At 38.5% G+C, this 22,147-nt stretch overlaps 1 protein-coding gene across 1 annotated transcript in view; it reads right to left on the bottom strand.

The window, feature by feature from the left end:
• Nucleotides 1-15,932, bottom strand: part of LOC119548472 (protein nubbin) — a 38,037-nt gene extending 22,105 nt beyond the window's left edge. Inside the window, exon 1 of the mRNA XM_037855740.1 lies at nucleotides 15,025-15,932. Within this exon, the coding sequence (XP_037711668.1) occupies nucleotides 15,025-15,886 (862 nt within the window). The 5' untranslated portion in view covers nucleotides 15,887-15,932. The remainder of the gene's footprint in view (nucleotides 1-15,024) is intronic.
• Nucleotides 15,933-22,147: the final 6,215 nt, after the last annotated feature.

Consider the following 22,147-nt stretch of genomic DNA (forward strand, 5'->3'; position numbering starts at 1 on the left):
GAGGGGAGTGGCTGTGATTCGAGCGAGTAGAAATTTGAGTTTCAAACGTTGGCAATAATAAAATTAATAATTATAATCAACTAACCAGACCTAGCTTAGTGAGCAAATAAACGCCTGCCTCTAAAGCCGTTAGATAATATATTAAAACCTTGAAAAGGTATAATGATTTTAGTCAGAAGTTTGCAACGCGGTGAAGGAGACGTTTCCGACCCCATAGAGTATATATTTTCTTGCTATAGGAACGATCGGATAATTAATGTCAAAATAATACAAAGAAAGTTATATTTCGTTTTCGGTACATACAGTAGTAAATTTAAATGGAACATTATCTTAAAATTTCTGTTATAAGTTTTTAATTTTCTAAAAGTCGGAAAGGTCTGTACAAGGAACAACCTGCTAGGGTATAGGAAATTCGGCCTGCCGAAGCTGGCTTCCTTTCTGGTTTTCATTTACTGTTAAAACCAATTTTTTCAAAGTTTTATTTATTCATAGCTTAAACTTCTCTTGCAATGCGATTTAAATATAACTATCGAACTAGCACTTAACTTAAATCCAGTACCTGCATATTCGAGCATTTGCTCATGTGCTCATTCATTCATTTATTCATATGGAAAGTATCAACCTGTCTGCATGAAATTGCACTTTCCTGCTCAACAATAAATCCCCGGAATAATAGCCATGAAAGATGTTCCATTAAGGAACCCGCACAAACACTTTCCCATGCAAATTCGCCTTAAGGTGATTTTGCATAAGATTGGGCAGGAAAACAACCCTAAGAAGTCTGGGAACATTTTGTGGGACCCATCGGATCAGGCAATCTCACCTGCAAATGCATGGAAAATTGCAAAACCAGGTAGTCTGGATGCAAGGACAACTTTCACTGGATTGCCTTCCACTTGAACGGAGATTGCTCTAAGGAGTACGAGAACCGAAAGGATCCGAAACTCATTTCGCATTATCCTATTGATGAGCACTCATTATTATTATTATTTGTGCTCTTTGAATATGCAGCAAGGTGTGTTCTGGGACGTGGGAATGTAAACAAGTCGCCTGTCTTGGGGGAGTTTTCTTCTGATCTTGTGTTATTTTTTGCAAAGGATTTTCCTCAACGGTGAGCTCCCACCACTTGCTGTGCCTTCCATAAATTAAACGAAATTTAATTGTATTTCGTACAAAATAAAAACTCAGGAAGGGAATTGCCGGCACCCTTCCTCCAAGATGATTCCCATCTTTTTGATGTTTTTGGATTCGATTTTTCTACCCGAACGGATATTGAGCCAATGATTTTATTTGATTGTCTGGGCAGTCGGTCAATGCTGCAACTGGGAAATGGAAAACACGGAAGTGCACAAGTACATAAATCAAATGATGCCCAATTGTCGAGGATGAAAGAGAGTGCAGGTGTCCTGGCCGCCATACAGATCCTTACTATGTTGGGTTTGGAAATCTGCAAATTGATTGTCGAGGAATGTCTAAATAAATTTCTATTATTTCTTTTAATGATCTTAGACCCAAATATCCTATATAAAATTCGGTTTTAATGATGGAGCTTTCTTGAATTACACTTTTATTTAATTTTCATTTGATGAAAGACATTAATCCGCACTCTTGGAGCATTCAACTATCTGTAACTCAGCTGGCTGTCTTTGTACTCGTAATATGCACAAACATTTTGCCCCACATTAGTCATGGTAATTGCCAGCAATAATTGCAATAACAATTAGTACAATTATTGCAATTTACTTGGCTCCTATGTGAGTGTGCTTTTGCGTATGTGAGTTTCTGTAATTTTCAATTTGCAAAAACCAAACTCATTATTATTTGCACACTTTTTGAAATCGAAAGAGCCGCGGCAAGCTATTTGAATTTCATTACAATCCCCTCTAGCTCCAAGCCATCTAAATAAATTTCAAATATTTCCATTTCGCTTTGTTAGTTGCCTGAGTTTTTCGCACTTTTTCCCCCATACAACACGCAATTTTTTCTCCCCTCTTCCTCTGCCACAAATTTCCATATCTTTATGCAAAAAAAAGAAACTCGTTGCACTTCATAAATTTTTTAACTGGCTGTGGCAGCAGAACCCCCTAATTAGCTTTACAGTTTTACTGGGGATGCGTGCCACAGTCAATCCGACTAAAAAAAACCAAAGAGGCAAAAAACAAAGCGAAAAATCATTGAAAAATGCTTTCAACTTTGCCGCTGCTGAAATGTGGCAGCCAAAGATCAAAGTCAAGGATCAGAAATCTCGGCTCTGTTCTTGTCTTGTTATGATGATTTCTTCGGCTGTCTTCTCCTCGTCTCAGTTAGCCAATCCATCCGTCCATCCAGCCAATCCATCCATCCAATCCATTCATAATAATGCGAAAATCGGCAACAAAAGTTAAGAAAATCAAAAGCGGCTGCGAAAAGAGCAAAGAGGGGGTAAAGGCAAAAAAATTTGCTCAGCTTGAAACAAAAGCCGCTAAACAAGTCCGTTTTGAGGCCCCAGCACCACTCGGTGATCTTCTGACAGCGTTAAACGAGCTACAGAAAAAACATTTTTCTCTGCTTTTAGTTGACATTCATCTTGGACTCAGTCCCACAGTTCGAGATCCCGAACAAATCCCAGGCTGTCTCTAAGCTCGACTTAAAACAAATTGACATTGAAATTTTAAAAAAATATATAGAAATGCCACAAGACAAAGCAGGGAGATCGCCACTTTTATCAATATCATCTTGGTTAAATGGAAAAAATATGGAAAATTTTAAAAAATAATATAATATTCTTTATCCAAAATTTGTATAGAGTTTTTATACATATAAATGTTTTCCTTTGGTTATATTGATATTAAAACGGTTTTCAAACCCCGTTTTAATTACCACCCAGTAGCGTCCGATTAATTCTTGCCAATATTAACTACTAATACTCGACTAAACCATAGTTATCCTAGATGATCTACGCTGACGAGTGGAAAAATATTTTTAAATGGAAGCAACAATCAAAACACGAAATGTACGCAAATAAGCCAAAGTTGTAATTTTCAATTGAATGAACAGCGGCAACAACATTTGCTTTTTCGTTGTAAAATGCACGCATATTCGCAGTCAGGGTTAAATTACCAACAAGTTGGCTGGGTAATTAGCATGCATTGCGATTAACATATAATTAATTGCAGGTAGAATACAAAAAAAAGTACTGCAGCAACGGCAACAAATTATATTTCCCTGCAAATTGCTACAAAAACAAGAGAGCTTGCCGCCAGAACTACAACAAATAATTATCAGCGACGGCATCTAAGCGGCGATCGCATGCAAAATACATTCCCTGGGTGCAAAATATCGCAGAGAACACGAAAAGAGCGCCAGAGGTGAGCTCGGATCATCGGCTGATTAGATACCCTTAATGGGTATTAAAAATGTCAGAAAGCTTATATTTTATATTTATATTTTGAATTATTTTACTGACTTAAATTTGCAGTTATCCAAAATTAATAGGTCAATTACTTATATTGTAAAACAAAATCTTCAAAAATCCCTTTAACGTTTTCTTTAAACTTGTTGTAATTAAAAATAGTTCGAATGGAATCATGCTGATTTCTTGGAACAATATCTTACTTGTTTTTATAAACAACATAATATAAATATATATATTATATTATTATAATGCAATATAATGTTAAAATTTAAGCTCAAGACTGTAATTTTCTTAAGAAACCACGGTTTTTTCTAAATTTCGTGACAAACACTTTGATAAAACGTTAGATACCCGCCCATAAACACAGGGTATTTCAGATAGCAACAGGTGCAATGCATTGCGCACTAATTAGTTGCACAACAGACCGAAAAAACAACAAAAGATACGCAAATATTTGTTGCTGTTTCTGCTGCCTTCATAACTGAGCCGAGCTGAACTGAGCTTTTGCAATTGAGACTTGGACTTGGAAAACGCGGCGATGTCGATGCGGCATTTGTCTGCAGGCGCATAACAGTTTGTCTCGGCAAAAGTTCAATTAACGCATATTCATAGAGAAATACTGCCAGATAAAGAGAGTTATGAGGGCGGGGAACTGAGGGGACAATCCACTTAAGTGCTCAAACAGGCCAGAACGTCTGCGAATCGAAAGACTGAGGCAACGAACCTCGCTGGCATCTTTCCAGAGCTGCCCATGGGCGGGGAGATATAGAACTGGGGGGTGATCATAGTGGAGCAAGCAATCGGTATCCAGCACTGTGGCATATGCAAATTTCCCTATAAATCAGCTGAAATCTATCGATTCAATGCCATATTTCCCTCTCTCCAGCTGTGATCGCGAAATGAAGTTCTCAACGGCAATCGGGCCAAAAGCGTTCAATTAGCTGACCCCGGGGGGTGCCACCAGCCACAAGCCACCGGTTGAGGCAGGCCAAAATGCACTGGAAACATTTTGGTTATTAAAATATATAATTTTATTTAAAATATTTAACTGAAAGAATTTAGAAACTGAGATAATTTAACAAATTTTTAACAAGATGCGTGGAAAAATTACAAAAAAATCGTTGGTATTTTTCATTCTTTTAATAACAAATCAAATGCAAAAAATGGTCTTGTAATTTCTAAACATTTTTGTTGAAAGTTTAATAATATTCTCATATCTAATATTATAGAAATAAACCAAACGTTAAAAATATTTTGTTGAAGTGGCATATTAAATTCCCAGTGCACTTTACTCCCCTAGTATCTCGGTTTTCCGTTTTCCATTTTATTGTCGTTCTATATTGGCCAGCGACTTGCATTTATACTTTTTATTGCCTCTTAAAGGTGGCACCCCTTCGTCCCCTATAGACTAGGGCCGCACTTTACGTGGGGTAATTAGCAAATGTTTAATTATAGTCCACAATTCGCTCGTTGCTCCTTCTTTTCAGCCCGGCTCTGGGTTCTTTGGCTTAACTAATTGCTCTTGGTGACTTGACTTGACTTGCTGAGCAACTGAGTGAGTTGTAGTTGCTGCTGCCAGGGAACTGACACAATTGCCTGTCAATTGTAATTAGTTTTGCTTTTTGAACATTGTATGAAGGTGGATGGGAGGAGGTGAGGACTGAAGTCAAGTGCAGTTATCCAGAAGTTGGTTTTGGATTTTCCATTGAAAATATTTTTTACCAGAGAATTTCCAAAACGCGGAAATAGTTTGTCCTGATTTTGTCTCACATTGCAGAAAGCCATCTAGCGGTGAGTAGATACACTAAGTCTAGGGGTGAGTTTTCCTCCGATTGGAGCACCAGTATTTGAAGAAACTTCTGATTAGAATTGTAAGGGAAGGAAATACATTTTTATGGAAAAAACTACTGTGCAAAAAATCTTTTAATTTTGTTTGAGTATAGAACAGCACATAAAATTGATACTCCAATGAACCTAGATATTCAAAATGTTTATCAACAAATCGAAAGAGCAACCACCTGAAAACAATTGCAGTACCAACTTGACCCAAAACAATCATCTAAATATAAATGAACATTAGAAGACCCAGTACAATACATTTATTGAATTTAAGTTTATTATTTTTTATTTCCAAATGCAAACACCTCAAGAAAGTTTCCATTATCCGACAGCCAAAACAACCAATTCTTCCATTCAAGACTATTTTTAACTTGTTTGACTTCTTTACGGAGCCTGTCTGCCGCTTGTCTACGGTTGCAATTGAGGTGCAAAAATAAAAAAACGAAACAGTTAATAACTTTTTATAGCCACAACAAAAGCGAGTGCCGTGAATTGGACAAGTTTTGCCCGCCGACCAGGCCACAATGATTCACCGGCCAAGCCAGCAAAATCCACAATGAAGCGATCTCGTGACAGACAATTGCCGACAGTTGCAGCGACATCTAGCGGCTGCCTCCGAGGTGTTAAATAACAATTACTACTTTATGAAGTTGTTTTTGTCATTGGTAAATGTTTATGATGCCGGTTCAGAGATCGCACAAGGAGCTAAACAGCCAAGGGAGCTAATTAGCCGAGCGGACTGGGGAGGGGGCAATATATGAGTATAGAACTTATACACGAGTATCGAAAAGGGAACGAACGCAAGGGTTTACCAAAACTAATTTCAGATATGCATCGGCCGATGTTGCTGCCACGGCTGCTGCAGCACGCCCTCCATTGTGGCCAAGAGGTCGCTTCTGTTGGACGATCTGGCCGAAACCGAAAGAGCAGAATAGCCTGAACCTGCCCGGCTCTTTCGGCTTGAATTAAAACCAATCACAGCAACATGCAAAAAGAATCTGCACTGCAGCAACATGTTGCCTGTGCACATGTACATACAGCTGGGGTCAACAAAACAGCACTTAGGGCTTTGAATGTCTTTAAAAATTATTTGAAATCGATGCCCCACTAGGTTAAACCTTCCACACAAAAATCTGTTTCAAAAATAATTCACCTAACACACATTTTTATGATCAGATAAGCATTAGCATTTTGTTCTCTAGAGAAGTTATAATATTTTATATTATTTTTAAAGATACTATCATATTTTTATTGGAGAAATATACATTTTTAAAATATCATGTTTTCCACTTATATGAATATAAAGTAGTTTGTAAATAAAGAAATGTTATGAGCCAATCAACATTCTTTAAGACAATATAAAAACTTATTACCAAATAAAAAAAAACTAATTTATTTTCTTTTCTTAGTATTTTATAATATTTAAAAAATTAAGTTCTTATAATACCCCTGGGTGCTATTATTCTGCCTGCACCTGTTTATATACAGAGAGAGGATCTCTTTTGGCTCAGCGTAAAAGTTATATACAAAAGTAATATTCGTCATAATCATAATGATAGGCTTTCAGAGCTGCAGCAGCAGCCGCCATGGCAGTTGATTATGATGATGACTCGCGTCCTTCTTTCGCAGGCACAGCAGCAACAACTCACAAAGTAGCCGCACAAAGGGGGGGAGGGGCTCGGATGGATGGGCGGTGGCAGAGGGGGGCCAGGTGGCTGGGGGAGGCACTACGGCAATTCCAAGTCGTCAGTCTTACGTACGACGTCCGCACGATCCATGCAAATTAAATGAAACGTACGAAAGGCGCAAGCAGCAAAAAGTTCCCATGACTTTGGCAATGGATGATCGGTTCAGGTTCGCCTTTAAGACTGGGGCGGGGAAAGCGGGGGAAAGGGGTCTATAAGGGGGATAGTGACTGTGGCAACTTGCAGATCGGGATGCAGTCGGGCACAGGTCCAACCTGCGTTCTCGCTGTACATTGTACGCTCCTTTAGCTGCGCCTCATTTTCCCATTCATCCCATTCAATTCACTTGCGTTGTTGCCAGGCACCAACAAAAATAAGGTGTACAATAAGAGGTGTACCCCTCAAACGATTTAAAAGTTTATATTGTGTGTAATATCATGATAATTCTTATTTAAGGTGTAGCTCATCTGATAGATATTTGTGGTCAAAAATATAAAAGTTTAGGTGATGCTCGTATTACATCAAATTAATTGATTTAAAAATGTTGGGGTACTATAAAAAGAATATCAATAAATACAAGTGACCTCTCTCTCTGATAATTACATCATCCTTTGAAAACTTAAAAAAAAAATGAAAACACATATTTTTAGTTCCCATTTGTTTCAGTGTAAATTTCGTTCTTTTGCAAGTTGCTATTATGGATATTGCTGCCCGCTTTTGAGTGTCATAAATCCTTTCGGTTTAATAATACTTATACATCTTTCCTGAATATCCATACTTGTGGTTTATTTCTGTGGGTTCCATAATGGCGGTCATTGAGTTGAAATAATAATTTATGAAGTGCTAGGGATGTCTACTTTTATATTACTAATAAGTATTTCAATGGGTAAGAGTTCTAAATATTAATATATACTTTGTTTGTTTGAGCTAAAATTTGCTGATAACTTTCGTCATTGATTTCTTGGTATAGATTATTGAAATAGATTAATTCAGTAGTTTTCTCAGAAATATTTAAGTGCTGGCGAGAGATTGGTCTAGCCTTTTGGTTGATAAGGTTTCTTGAAATAATGATTAAGGGAATTTTGCTTGCGAACAACTTTTACAACATTCTATACTAATACAGAATATCATATTTTTCACGCACGTAAGCCCATTGATAAATTTTTCAGACAGTTGGAATACAGCTGCACTGGCGCTCCCCTCTATACAAAGTGTGGTCAAAACACTTAGCCGAAAAGAAACCGAAAACACCGCCGAGGACGTCTGACTCGAACGTCAACCTGAAAATGTGTTGAAAAGTAATAAAAATGTTGGCACAATTTTATATCCGTAAGAGCGTCAGATGAGCACAACTTTTGCACCAGGAAAGAGACTGGCGTTAAACTGAGCCTCATAAAAGTCGGCGTCATGGGGAGAGTGAATAGTGCAGAGTGGGGCGAAGTCGGGGCCTGAAGACTCCTCTTCGGCGCCTGCTAAAGACCATATATACTAAAGACTCTGAAGGTCAGTCGTCGGGGAGTGAGAGCGATTTGAAAAGAGTTTGCCGACAGGGGAGTGTTTGGCTCCCTGAATGAGATTTCCTGAATTATGAATTCAAAATTAATACCGGGAACTGTCTAAGCAATCGCTACCGAAGACCCAGCTCCTTGTGGCCACCATCAATCTTTCCTGTAGCTGGCAAATTGTTTTGTGTTTCTCTCTACAACTCAGGTAGGTCCTTTCGGGGCTTCGAGTCTTTGGGTTCCTGGTCTTCGTTGGCCCTGTTCGAAACTCAATTTGCCCGCTAACTGTAAAAGAGGTTGCCGTCTAACGCCTCCCGGCCGAAAGGAACTTGGTTAATTGTGTTCCCAGGAAACTCCGTCCAGGCCACAAAGCTAATTTGCCTACGAAATGTAGTCGGGGTCTTTGGGCAAAGTCAATTAATTTTGCCACAGGGAAGAACAGTGGTTCAGGGGTCTAAGAACGATATTCGCATATGTTAAGGTTCTTTAGGCGTTGATTTTTGATTATTATTTAAAATTACCCTTTTAGACAGTAAAACGAATTACTACTAAACTGTGATATGCAATAAACAAATGGAATTTGAAAAAGTCACAGATGTTTCTATAAAAATAATATTGGAATTATATTCCTTTTTCACCATGATTTTGATTTTATTTTATAATCCCATAAAAGTGTTTCAGAGAAAATGTAAATGGACTCAATTATCATGCCCCAACCACTGTGGCCCCGACAATAATTTGACCCAAAACTCTCTCACCCTTTCTCTCCCGGGACGGGGATAATTTGAGCACATTTTCAGAGAACAACATATCCGCTGACCCGCGGGATCCGCGACTCCCTTTAATGGGTCTGCAATTTTCATATGACAAGCCAGGCGAGATTCTCGAGCAATTTGAATCCGCAGATCCTCGGAGACCCGAAGACTTTAAATTATGATTAAGTATGATCATCTGGTACTCTCACATGGCCCCATGGCTTATACATATGCTGAGCAATAATAAAAAGCGGAAATGCTAATGATAGGGTTTCGCAGTTCGAACATTGAGTGAGCAGGGAGTTCCTCCAGTCCTCCCTCGAACATATCCTTTCTGGCCAAAAAACAGAAAGCTCACGTTCCACACTCAAAAATGAAACAAATTTATAGTTCTTGTTCCTTTGTCTCTGCGCCTGCTGCTCGCCAGGCTCTTTGAAATTATTATTTATGCATATAATTTGACCAGCTGCCTTTTTTGGGTTTTCTGCGGAAAGAAACATCGACGGATTTTTATGAGAAGACCGACCCTCTACGCCAAAACGTAGGCAAATTTCCCTCAACGCCGCAGAGGCGAAATAAAATATCACGTCTCAACTTTATTATGGCTAATTGGAGGCGAAGTCTGCGGCGGTGCAAATTAAATCGCTGGCCTCGCGAGCCCACGAGGCGTATGAGTTACGATGCGCTCAGTTCGCTGGAAATTCAGCGGCCTGCGTTCTGAAGAAGGCGCCAGGATGCAGGCTTCTCTTCCCAGACTGCATTGCTCAATTCAAACAGAACGTAGCACAAATTTACCATTTTTTATGGTAAACACATTGAAGAGGCACTCGATTCTCTTCTTTTCGGTTCGGTTCCTACAGCGACTGCCCATTGGCCAGCAATCAAACTAAGTTAACTGCCCGAACGTGCCTGAACGGCTTTCATATTCGAACGGAATTGAATGCAATTTTATTAAAATTTTTAAATGCCATGCAAAGAGGGTGAATTCGTGCCGGGCTTACGGCTTTCCCAAGGGAGGTTATTGGAAAGGAAACATCTTTTAGAGCTGAAATTACAGACTTACTTTTTCTTACCATTACGATGTTAGCTCTTAATATTCAAAGCCTTGACCAAAAGAAGTTAAGTTTAATTTAGAGTAAAATTGAATTCCCAAAATTCCCTTTCCGGAAAAGATTTTCCTTACTAATCTTTTTAAAGATGTTCATATCAAGTGAAATAATTACAACCTAACCTTGTTTTGCTTAAACCGACTTAACCCGCCATTACCATAATTGTACATTTTTTACCCACCCATTGACATAACAACCTCCTGCCCAAAAACGATCGGCTCCCACACACATAAATTTCAGTGCAAAAAATTATTATCTGCACCCATCGAAACATATTTGTTTAAGTTCAGCCCAAAAAGACGCAGCCCCAAAAGCGCAAAACAAAAATCGAAGTTAAGCCAAAGACAAAAGAGGCTTTCCCACAAAACAAATTCCCAGGGCCCTATGCCTAAGCATGCATAATTTTAATTTATTTGTAGCAGCAGCAACAACAAGAGCCACAACCAAAACAGCACAGACAACTGGCCAACTAATAAAAGTAAAAAGCAAGGCCTGAGCAGTCCAAAATGAAGCAAAAGCAGCCTGGCAAAATGCTGAAGCTGGGGCCAGGGAATATTTATGGAAATACCTTCGGGGCGGAGCTCCCGAATTGCGAAAACGTTGATCAAATTTTGCCAGATAAGCGACGACGACGAAGACGAGCGTGGATGATGATGGTGATGGTTACGGTTGTGGACCAAAACCCGGAGCTTTGCGATGTGAGCGTGACTGAAGCATATTGCAATTGGTCCGAGTTTAAGCAGGTGCAAAAGTCAATTTAATGAAATTAAGGAAATGGCGATGGGGTAATGGAAATCTGAATGGATGCTTAATGGTGGAAATGTTTTTGCTTACAGTTTAGTATTTAATTTTAGCTGCGTTATTATTGGAACTCTCTAGATTTAATATATTTGACACCAATAAAGATAAGACAGATTTGTTAAAACAGAATTTTTAATAAAATAGTTCACAGTGAAATAAAATAGTTAAATGAATAAATCAATGAAAATTGTATTTACTTTACATATTGCATGGTCACACTTTGCTGTACATACTGTTACTTGGTCCCACTGAAATAGCCTCTCCTAGATCGTTATAAACTTTCTTCATATTGGTTTAGCAAAGTATTATTTAAAACCCATAATAAAACATTTAGAAAAGGATACATAAAAAATTCGAATACAAGTATTACACATCTTTTAAAGTTATTCTTCCCGTGACTCACGCACCCATCTCGAGCCCATCAAGCTCATATGCATGTCGAGGTCTCCGAGTCATCAGCCAAAGGAGTAGGAGTTCGCGGGCGGAAGGGGGAGGGGCCGGAGGAGGCTGCGGCGGCTTCAACTCTGCGGCTGCCTTACAACGTCATCAGTTTTCGAAGGCGTTGCCAAAGAGCAACCGCCGCGGCGACTGTGGGAACTGATATTGCATGCTGCACACATACAACTCACCGCGAGAGCGGTACGTACTACGTAGCTCGGATAGTAGTAACTCCCCTCTGAACCGATATCGTGCCTCTGAAATCTGCATTCGGGCCTCGAACTCGTTTGCATTTCTTATTTGCAGCGGCCGCGCAGTCAGCCCTCGTCAGATTGGCTGGCGTAATCTGTTTTAACTTGGCTCGAACTCAAAACTCGAACTCGGCCTGGATGGATGTCGATGTGGATGTGGATGTGGATATGGATGTGGATGTGCCTGCCCTCCCCGCTTTTTGACGGTAGTCGTGCTTTGGTTATAAAAATTGAAGCCGCCATTAAATTCTGACAGTTGTCAGCTCTCGCGGTTTCGGTTTCTGTTTCGGTCCCGCAGCCAAGTTAAGTAGTTAGGAGGGAGCCGGGATCGGCCGGCTTAATGGCTGCTGTACTTGGCCAAATGGCTGATGATCGCCCTGGCCAGGGATTTGGTTATATGGCAATGATCTGGCCAACCAGCCGCAGAACGTTTCTCCCGGCAATTTGCAACTCCAAATGCCTAACTGGGCATTTAGCCGGTAATAGTTCCGCAGCCTAATGGCCTAATGGGATAACGAATTGAACTTTAATGCCAGGCCAGCTTATAGAAATTGTCTACTTCGCTTATGAAAAGCTTTCTGAATGCGGAATCTTCCCAGAATTATATTTGATTGATGATTCTGATAGGCGGTGGGGTCTTTTTATTAAAATTAATAAATCATCAGTTCATTTTACGGGGTGATCGCTTATTGCGATATTTGTAGTTTAAGTGTATGCAAGACTACATTTATCATTTTAAGTCAGAAGACATTTGCTTTATAAGTGTTTTCGTTTAAGTAATACTAGCTTTTGCGGCTTAGTTGCTTCAGTCCCAATAACTATGGTGAATATTTTAAATGTTTGATTATAATCCTGATAATAATGATTCGACATATGATATGACATATGATATTTTAATGGACGACCACATTTCTGAAACATAGTAACAGGTACCTGATAGTCGAGGCACTCCACAAGCATTTCAAGTTATTATTTTGACATTTTGATACAAATAAATCTACATAAATAAATTAGATATTTTTAACACTTTCAGCTTTTTAGCGTTACATGATATACAGCTGCCACTTCCTTTGTGAGCTTTTCAGGTAGCAATCAGAGCTATCAGTCAACTGGCTGCAGCCTGATGAGTTCAAATTGCTACTGCACTCGCCCCGGACACGAACTCATCTTCATTTATCACTTTCAATAATAATCAAAAGCCATCAAAGCGATGAATGAAACCGAAAAAAGGCGTCAGGGGCCTCCGAGGGATCCAGACAATAGCTGTATCTGACGGACTGCAATCAAGGTGGAGTGAACAAAAGATGCTGCCGAAGAATTCCCGGCCGACGGGGTTATTAAAAAAGAATTTGCATAAAAGACAAACCGGGGCACGAGGTCTCCAAAGCACAAACCACAAGGATTAAGCAATAAATAACTGGCACCGGAGAACGAAGTGGTTAATTTTCTATGAAATTATATTCAAATTAGTTTGATGTTGCCGTCTCGTCTCTGCAAAGGCTGAAAACTGTTGTACAAATGGCATAATTATGGGATAGACACAAAGCACTTTGAGATCACTTCGAGGGCACTTGAAATTATGCTAAAATGCCAAACGGGAGGAGGTGTGACCGAGATGGGGGCACAGGTACGGTCTTTCGACAGAGGCTTGACTGTGGCCCGCTCATCAATTATCCACGTGCTTACAGAGGCTGGCAATTTGTTAGATGTCTAGGCGGTGGGTTGGCCCAGAAGCGGCGATGGGGATTCGCTTTTGACACCTCTGACGTGATTATAACACTTTTATGGCTGGTTATTAATGATATTCATATTCAATAGAAGCAGGCGATGCCGGAAAAAAGTGTTTTTATACGGTAGGATTTTCATTGAACTTGGGCATAAAATTATTAATTAGAATTATATAACAAAACATCTAGTTTTTTTTGGAAAAATGTAATATATATATATTTTAAAATTATTAACAATTCGAATTGTTTCATTAAAAGGATGGACATACTATGAAAGTATACTTAATTTTCCTTTAAGGAAATCATTTTTATTACTTACGCATTTTTATGTGGACTACGCACATCAAAATTCCATCAGACTACTTCCCAGTCTTATTTCTTAATTAATCAGAGCATATTACCCTAAAGGCTTTATGCTGATTTACATAATTCCTACCAAAAGTATAATTTAATTGCTCGACATGCGATTTCGTTTCCTGAGCAGTGGGGCCATGTAAATTTCCGCAGACCGAGACATTTATCAGGCGGGCAGATATTCAAAACTTGACCACGGAGTATTTATTCATTCCGGTTTCCTACCAAACACGTCAAGTGGCGGTGGCCTAAACCAACAAAAATATTCTTATATCTACGAATATTGCGTGCAGACAACAGACGATTTGGTGGAAAGCAAACTGAAAGACACAAAAAACAGAAAAAGGGAAACAGAAGTCGACGATTGGCTGATGAGAGGGCGCTGCGATGATGGTAATGTTGCGCCCGATGATGATGTTTAGGAGGCCGGGACTCCGGTTCTCCGGCTCTTCGGGACCTGGCTTAAAGCGATCCGACTGCTGCGGAGGTGGGTGCGGAAGTGCAGTGCGGCAAACGTGTCTGCTGATGAGGCTAATGATATGAAAATGAGTCCGGGCCCAGATGACACGAAAGTGTGAGCGAGCAGCCATGGCATACAGCATAATCATTTCATTTTATGAATGAAATAAAGGCCGCATAATAAATCAAAAGACACACACGTTGCCAAAACGGAGCTGAGAGGTGGATCAGAAAACGAATCAGACTTAAAACGAAGCGTGATCGGGACAGGAAATGGAAATGAGCTTGCATTATCGAAACAGCGAGGGGTTCCCGAAGGATGCGCCGCCGAAACGGTTGAGAGTCAATAGGAAAAGGAAAGTAGGGAACAAAATGTCATGATAAAAGGAACTGTTCATATAATCATTTTACACTTGACAACAACAAAGAACCGATATTATATTCTTAACTTGTATATTATTTAAAAAATTGTCAAAAATAGAACTACTCCCCAAACTAAAAAATTTATTCAGTCTTTAGTCTTGGGGACTTACTTAAAAAGGCAAAACATAAAATTAACCAGATCAATTATTTTAAAAAATATACAAAAACAATCATAATGCTATTATACCGTCAAGTCTAATAAAAAAATTGATTTGGTTTTCAGAGCTTCTCAATCTCGCCTCGTTTGTATTGCAGCTGCCAAAATAATCATAAAACATCAAACTTACCGCCTGAACTTTGCATGTGGTTGCCGACGTTGCTGTCGTCATCATCATCATCGATGTCGTCAATTGTTGCTGTTGGCGCCTGCGATGTTGCTGATGTTGTCGCTGCTGCAGGGCCCGTTGCTGTTGCTGCTGCTGCTGCTGCAGATGCTGATGCAGTTGTCGCTGGTGTCGGCATTGCTGTTGCCATTGTTGCCTCGGGCAGGGCATCATTTTGCTGTAATGCGACTAATGAGGCGGCAAAATTGACTTGTTGCTGCGGCGTGAAGCCAAAGACCGATGTTGCTGCCACTGATTGAGTTGTTGGCTCGCTTTTAATTGTTGCTGCTGGCTGTTGTTGTTGCTGCTGCTGTTGCTGCTGCCAGTACTCGGCGGCAATCAAATGCTGCAGACTGTGCGTAGGCAAATGCTGGCCAAACAGATTGCTCAGATGTTGCAGCGGCGAACTGCCGGCAACACGTTGCTGCAGGAGCTGCTGCTGCAGCAGCAACTGCTGCTGCTGATGATGATGTTGCTGCTGCTGCTGCTGCGACTGCTGATGGTGATGATGATGATGGCTGTGATGCGGATGATGATAGAGCAATGTGGATGCCGCAACGCTTTCGGTGGCCTCGCCATTGATTTTATATTTCGATGTTGTTGTCGGTGTTGACATTGTTAGTGCTTCCGCTGCGGACAGCTGTCGCTGGTTGATGTTGTTGCTGCTGCTGGTGCTGATGTTGCTGTTGCTGCTGCAATTGTTGCTGGCCCGATTTGTATTGCAATGGCTTTTGTATTCAAGTAACATGCCGTTGTTGCTAGCAACTCGCCGCTGCTGCCGTTGCTGAAGTTGCTGCTGATAGTAGTTTGCTAGCAACAATGGCATAATCAGTGTTTACGGCTATGTGTGCCAACAGCAGCAACAGCATAGAGCACATAGGTAATCACTCCGGGCGCAGATAGCAGTTCAAACAGAGTTCTCGAAAAACACCTCGAGAACCTTGATTAGAGGCGATAGCCGCAAGTTGGTCAAGTGGACAAAGGCTGGTCTGTAATTAGCCAAAGAAGATTAATTAGCCATAAAGGGTGTGTCGTGGGGGCGAGCATGGGAGAGCCATAAATTATATCAAAGCAATTGTCATGGTAATAAATAAATTTTAAAAAATATTTTCAAGCCATAGTGAATTCTAGGCAAGCCAAAAGCCGCAACAATTAGAAATTCAAAGAGCTCAAATCGCATTTTCAGCTTAGAAGACGAGCAGGAAAGAAAATTCACTTATATTTATGCAAACTCATCACTCCGCACGCAAAGTATGATGGACATGTGAACCTGTTTATCTGCAGGTTGAAAGCCCCTGTCGAGCTTCTTCTTTTCTCGGTTTCTCGCTTTTTTGTCATTTTAATTAGTTCAATTTCGGTTTATGTTATTTGGTTAAATCTGCTCATTGCCTTGAAATTTCACCCGGCGACAAGAGCAATGACATGACGGGGCCGAAACTTAAAGTCCGAAAATGCCAATTCATTCTTACTTTTGTTTAGCTTATCAGCCAATTGCAGATGGGAGGCGATGGAGGTGCCCTAAACAGTTGACAAAGTCTGTCAACGGTGGCAGGCAATCGAACTGAATATTCATAATCGCCAGCCGGAGAAAATAGTGTAAGGCTCTACACTGAAACTATTATTCATCCTAAAAAATAATGTTATGATGAAAATTATCAAAGCATCTCTTAAATTAAATGTTTAGGTTATTCTATTCATTTATAATAAAATATTGTTTGACTAGTATTTTTATTTTGTTCGTTTATGGTCATTATCTTTATATAATTTGATTGCTATTGAACTAGGAAGTTTCATAATTTTAAAGAATAAAAAACATTTCCAATCAAATCCAAATTTAAATTACTTAAAATCCGAAAAGTTAGTACTTCTTATTAATTACAAGCCCTAATGATATCGAATTGCTATTAAACCTGGCAGGGTCATAATTTTAAGGAATACAACATATTTACAAACATCAAAATTGAAAATAGACTATTTAATACAATTTTAAAATGCTTCAAAATTTTTTTTTCAGCTAAATCAAATGACCAGTCACGTATTATGTACATAGATGACACAAATGATCTAAAAGTTATCTCAAGGAATTATCTTGCCTAAAATGTCGCATGGGTAATTTTTTCAAAAATGAAAGGCCTATATTTTTACATTATAGGAAATGCACGTTTATTGGGTTATTTCTTGGTATACCTAAAATATTCCTCAGTGAAACTTTTGATATTTACAAGCTCCCCAGCGCTTTCGGCGCATTAAACTGCCCAACTTCAAAATATGTATTCGGACTGACTTCGATCTCGGCATCATAATTACAAGTCATCTATCTGATGTTTTTGACCATTTAAGCCACAAACGCAGAAGCAGACAGAGTTGAATAGACGGAACAGTAGCCAAGTTGGTGGGACGGGGGAAATCGTATAAAAATAAAATAATAATCAGACAATAAACACCGACAGAAACAAATTTTCATTCATGTATAGGGCCTAAACACGCATAATTGCTAATGCCATTTAAATGTGCGTACAGAAAAGAACACTTTGTTAAGCCCAAGTCATGTTCTTTTATTGAAAAAGAAAGAGTTTTTGGTTCCCGATCACGATCTCGATCTAGATCCGAGTGCAGCGGAAATGTGAAAAGTGACGCGGCCGATTTCTCTCCTACCTATTGTTAAATATGTACCAACATTTAACCCTGTAATCGTATTACGAAACTTATTTTGGAGCTAAATGGGAACAAACTGTTCGTCTAGACGGTTAACAGTTTAATCAGGAGAAACCTTAGTATGAGATACGGGGTGTATAAATTTTAATGATTTATTTGGATTTAAATTACACAGTATTTAATAGTATTAGGTTTAAAATGCATGTATAAAAGAACACTATTGTGAAATTTGGAATTCCGAAACTGTTATTAGTACTAAGTAATTTTTTTAACTACATGTCAATATCAGTTAATTTTGGTGTTTAAGTTTTAACAGCTGGACTTGGCGGTGTTTTAAAATATCATAAACAAAGACGTGTTACTTAAGGTTGCACTCTGCTTAATCTAATAAAGCTCATATTAAAACAAAACTGCAAAATTGTACATCAAATTAAAAAATTATATTAAAATGTAAATGCCACGTATTATTGCTTTAACTTGTATATAAATTACGCCATTGCTTAAAAAACTTCGCAAGCAGGTCTAAATTTCAAAGCAAATATTTTTATTACACACGATCCATAGTTGTATGTAAATATTGATAAGATGCGTGGAACAGGTCTACCCCTAGAAATGGGTATGAATATGACCTTTACCCAAGTGTGACAATGCCTTGGCACTCATTCCGGGTAAGTCCCCACCTCCCCTTCTGAAGTATTTCACGGGAATATCTATTTTCGCGTCCCCAGCTAATCAATTTCAGCGGAAGGCTTAGGGTAGTCAGAAATATGTAGATAAATTCATACTAAAAATTGACAATTAATAGAAATATATTTTTAACTTGTGGACTTAAAATGCTAATAGAAGTTTAGTTGCTAGTCCATAAATATTAGGCGGAATTTACAAAATTAATTACGTTTAATGCATAACCAAATAGAAGAGGTCTCCCATCGATTTCTGTCACCCTTCACAATATCGAAGGGGGTCTGAATTTTTCCAATTTATGAATAATGGGGCGCCATTCGTTAAGTGCCAAAGGGAGATTTCCTGCGGCTCAAGTCGACTTAGCTGTGCTCCACAAAAAAACAAAAGCAAAAAAATCATAATATTAAATACTAAATGAAACAATTTGTGACTTACCAACTAAGACAAATTAACCCCCTTGCAGCTCAATATTAATTAGCAGCACTTTACTGAATGCCTTGTCGTCGAAGCCCCAAATTCGTAATTCTAAACAAATTATTTGTCTTTCTATCTAGACATCATCATTTCCCCTTTTGGCACTTGCCTTTGACTCATTTCCATTTCGGGGTATAACCGGGCCCTATCTTGATAACCGTCTGTGTTTGTTAACTAGCCAGGTCTTACTGTAATTGACTAATGAATGCCATTCATTGTTCCTGCTTTTTCAACTTGTGACAAATTTTATTTATTATTAGTTTGGTTTTGTTCTTGTGTCATTTTCAATGGTTATTGGTTCCGTTTACTGGCAGGCGGGTTCTCAAGAACAGACGTCGATCTACTGGCAATCACGTGGTACTAACTGATCGATTTATATAAGAACCACTTTAAGTGAGGAAGTGGAAAAGGTCAATAAAGGGGAAGCACAAAACTTAGGCTAAGTCAAGATCTATAAAAGGGGAAATGCTTCTTGGAATTGCGATACTTGGCTTATATTGTCACGTTCCTTGCAAGCTTCTAGATAACGATAATGAACGTCATATAATACTGTTTTAAGGCGATCTACTGCACACCTATTAGAGAATAAATCTCTCAGAAGCTAATAGTGATTATCTTAAATAGGTTCCTTAACTTTTGCTAGTAACATAACTTTTAAGGGCAGAATTCATAGTAATATGTAATGATTACTTGTAAACACAGAACAATTTTATTGGTAAAATTGACCAATGCAGATAATTTAGTAACTATAAGATATTGTACTTTACTATTTAAAATGGTTGTATATGCATTTATTTTGCTTTTTTAACTTTTTAATGAGTGTATTTTGTTATTGCAATAGTTAATAGTTATTTAACTATCAAAAATAGTAATCCTTACGTAATATCTTCCACACAAAAGTATAAAACATATATTCTATAAAGGTTTCAATATACTTCCACACTAGATAGAAGTTACTTTTAAAAAGGGCAATTTGAAAATGATCTTTTTTTTATTTTGCTTGTAAATTACGAGGATGACGTGACGAATCTATGAAATTACTTTTTAGTTTTTAAAATTGTATAGGTATATATTTACTATTAAAAGTAATACTAACTATGTTTTATGGGTTGGACTACAATCCATTGGTTGGGTCCATTCTACCATTATAAATAGTTACATTTTATTTTAGAAACCCTTTCCTTTAAGAGTAACTATTTTATAGGTAAAATTAAAAATATTATGGTTGGGGACCGTTTTACTATTATATTCGTAAATTTTACCAATCGATATTTAAGTGGTAAGCTCTTAAACAATATATATATATTATTGATTAAAAAATAATTGTAACATCGAAATCCTTTAAAAATATATATTTGGTTATATATTTACCTAACCATTCAATAATGGCCTAAACATCGCGTATATAGGCCTCCACCCCATCGAATCGTTCACCCTTAAAATCCAATTGGCACTTGAGGCAAGTTCTATCGCACCGGACCTTACCTAACTCAAAACATCGAAAACGAAAAGTCCCAAACCGGTACGAACCGATTTCCAAGATTGCGAAATGTGAAACGTGTTAACGAAACAGGCCCCCAATGAACTTTGCACGGACTAAACATCAGCCCATACTTCGAAATACTTTTGTTTACCCCGGTGAAAGAATTACGAGTTCCTAGAACCGTGGCACTCACCTCATAGAATTAAATTCAAGTGAGCTGAAGTTGAGAGCGCAATAAACGAAATCAGGCGAATTTAATAAACTCTAATCACAAGCCTTCAACTTATTTGTTAATTTTGCAAATTATATTTTATTGGATCGTACGTATCGCGTTTCCGCGTGGAGAGGATAGAAGTGGAGGCGATGCAGGACCCTTTTCACGAAGTTGGCTTATCAACCGCATGGAAATCAATAATTCTTATCACCCATCTACTGACTCGATTATTTGTCGCCAACTCTTATATTCATTTTTTTATAAGAAAAGTGATTCATATTTAAATTGTATAGGAAAATTGTAGGCTTGATAAGATTTCAATCAACTGATATCTGCTTTCTGCACTTCCTGAGTAACTTAAAAATCGCTGACATACCGAATTATTTTTGGAACAGGTGCTTTATACTTGTAAAAATAGCACTTGCAAAATTGAAGATAAATATTAAAAATGGATCGTGAACGCAATGATACATATGTTTTAGAAATTCGACAGAACATTTTGGAGTTACGTGAAGAACAGGTCATTAAATGTGAGTAAGTAATAAAAAAATAGTAAAATACGTATATTTTAGCGACCTCATCCCTAGCGGCTACATTCGTTAAAGACTCTAATTGGTATTTAATAATGTGTATAAAGATTTTTAAAAAAATAAATTTTCCTATGTTCAGAGCATACAGTTGTCACTATCGTGGATTCTCCCAACAAATCGATACCCAATGGGTATTACCCATTCAATTGATTTCTTTTTCACGTCGACGGTGATATGCAAAGTGCTGAGTTTTGAAGTCGGTTAAAGTGGAAGTGATGGGCATGACATAGGTTCTTTGGGGACTTTATCTCACCTTAGCTCAACCTCACCTGCCGGCGGTGTCTTATCAGTCCCGAGCAAACAAATTGAACTCATTTTTCTTTTTAAGCAACAGCTTCGACGCAATTGTCGACACGGGTCGACATAGATATAGATACTCCAAAAAGACCCAACTCGTCTTGGTCTTCTTGGCCTGGTCTGGTCGGGCTTAATCAGTTCAGTTCGGTCGGAGGAGCTCCGAATATGGTAAATGGGAAAACGCAGTCGAGATAATGCTACGCCAAGAACGAGAAGGAAGAGGCAGGTTGCATTTTCCATTCCATTTTTATCTAATTAGGCTAAGCAGGCAACGCCACAAACGTTGGACAAATATTTATTATTGTACTGTAAAAATAATCAATCACTCGATCGTTACAGCAAATGGTAATGGTATCTGTACGACGTATCTATATACGCCGTCCAGATAACGGCATTTGAATAAGAAAAAATAAAAGAGTCGAACAAAAAGGAAATGCAGCTCCAACTTGTCCAGAGGCACTTGAACTCAAAACTGCGGCGCACCACAAGTGTTATGCTAATAAAACATATCGAGGCGATCGCCTTATCAATAAGGCAACATAATACTCGTACGTGTATTGATATAGATATATACTTTAAACAAGTCGAATGGTGGCACGGTATGAAATTTAAAGCGTAAATCGATCGGGTTTCTTACACTTTGTTTGCTGTATTTATTTCAATTTCAATATTATTTATCGCTTGACGGTT

Source organism: Drosophila subpulchrella, chromosome 2L (genome assembly GCF_014743375.2).
Source record: "Drosophila subpulchrella strain 33 F10 #4 breed RU33 chromosome 2L, RU_Dsub_v1.1 Primary Assembly, whole genome shotgun sequence".
Classification (NCBI taxonomy): domain Eukaryota; kingdom Metazoa; phylum Arthropoda; class Insecta; order Diptera; family Drosophilidae; genus Drosophila; species Drosophila subpulchrella.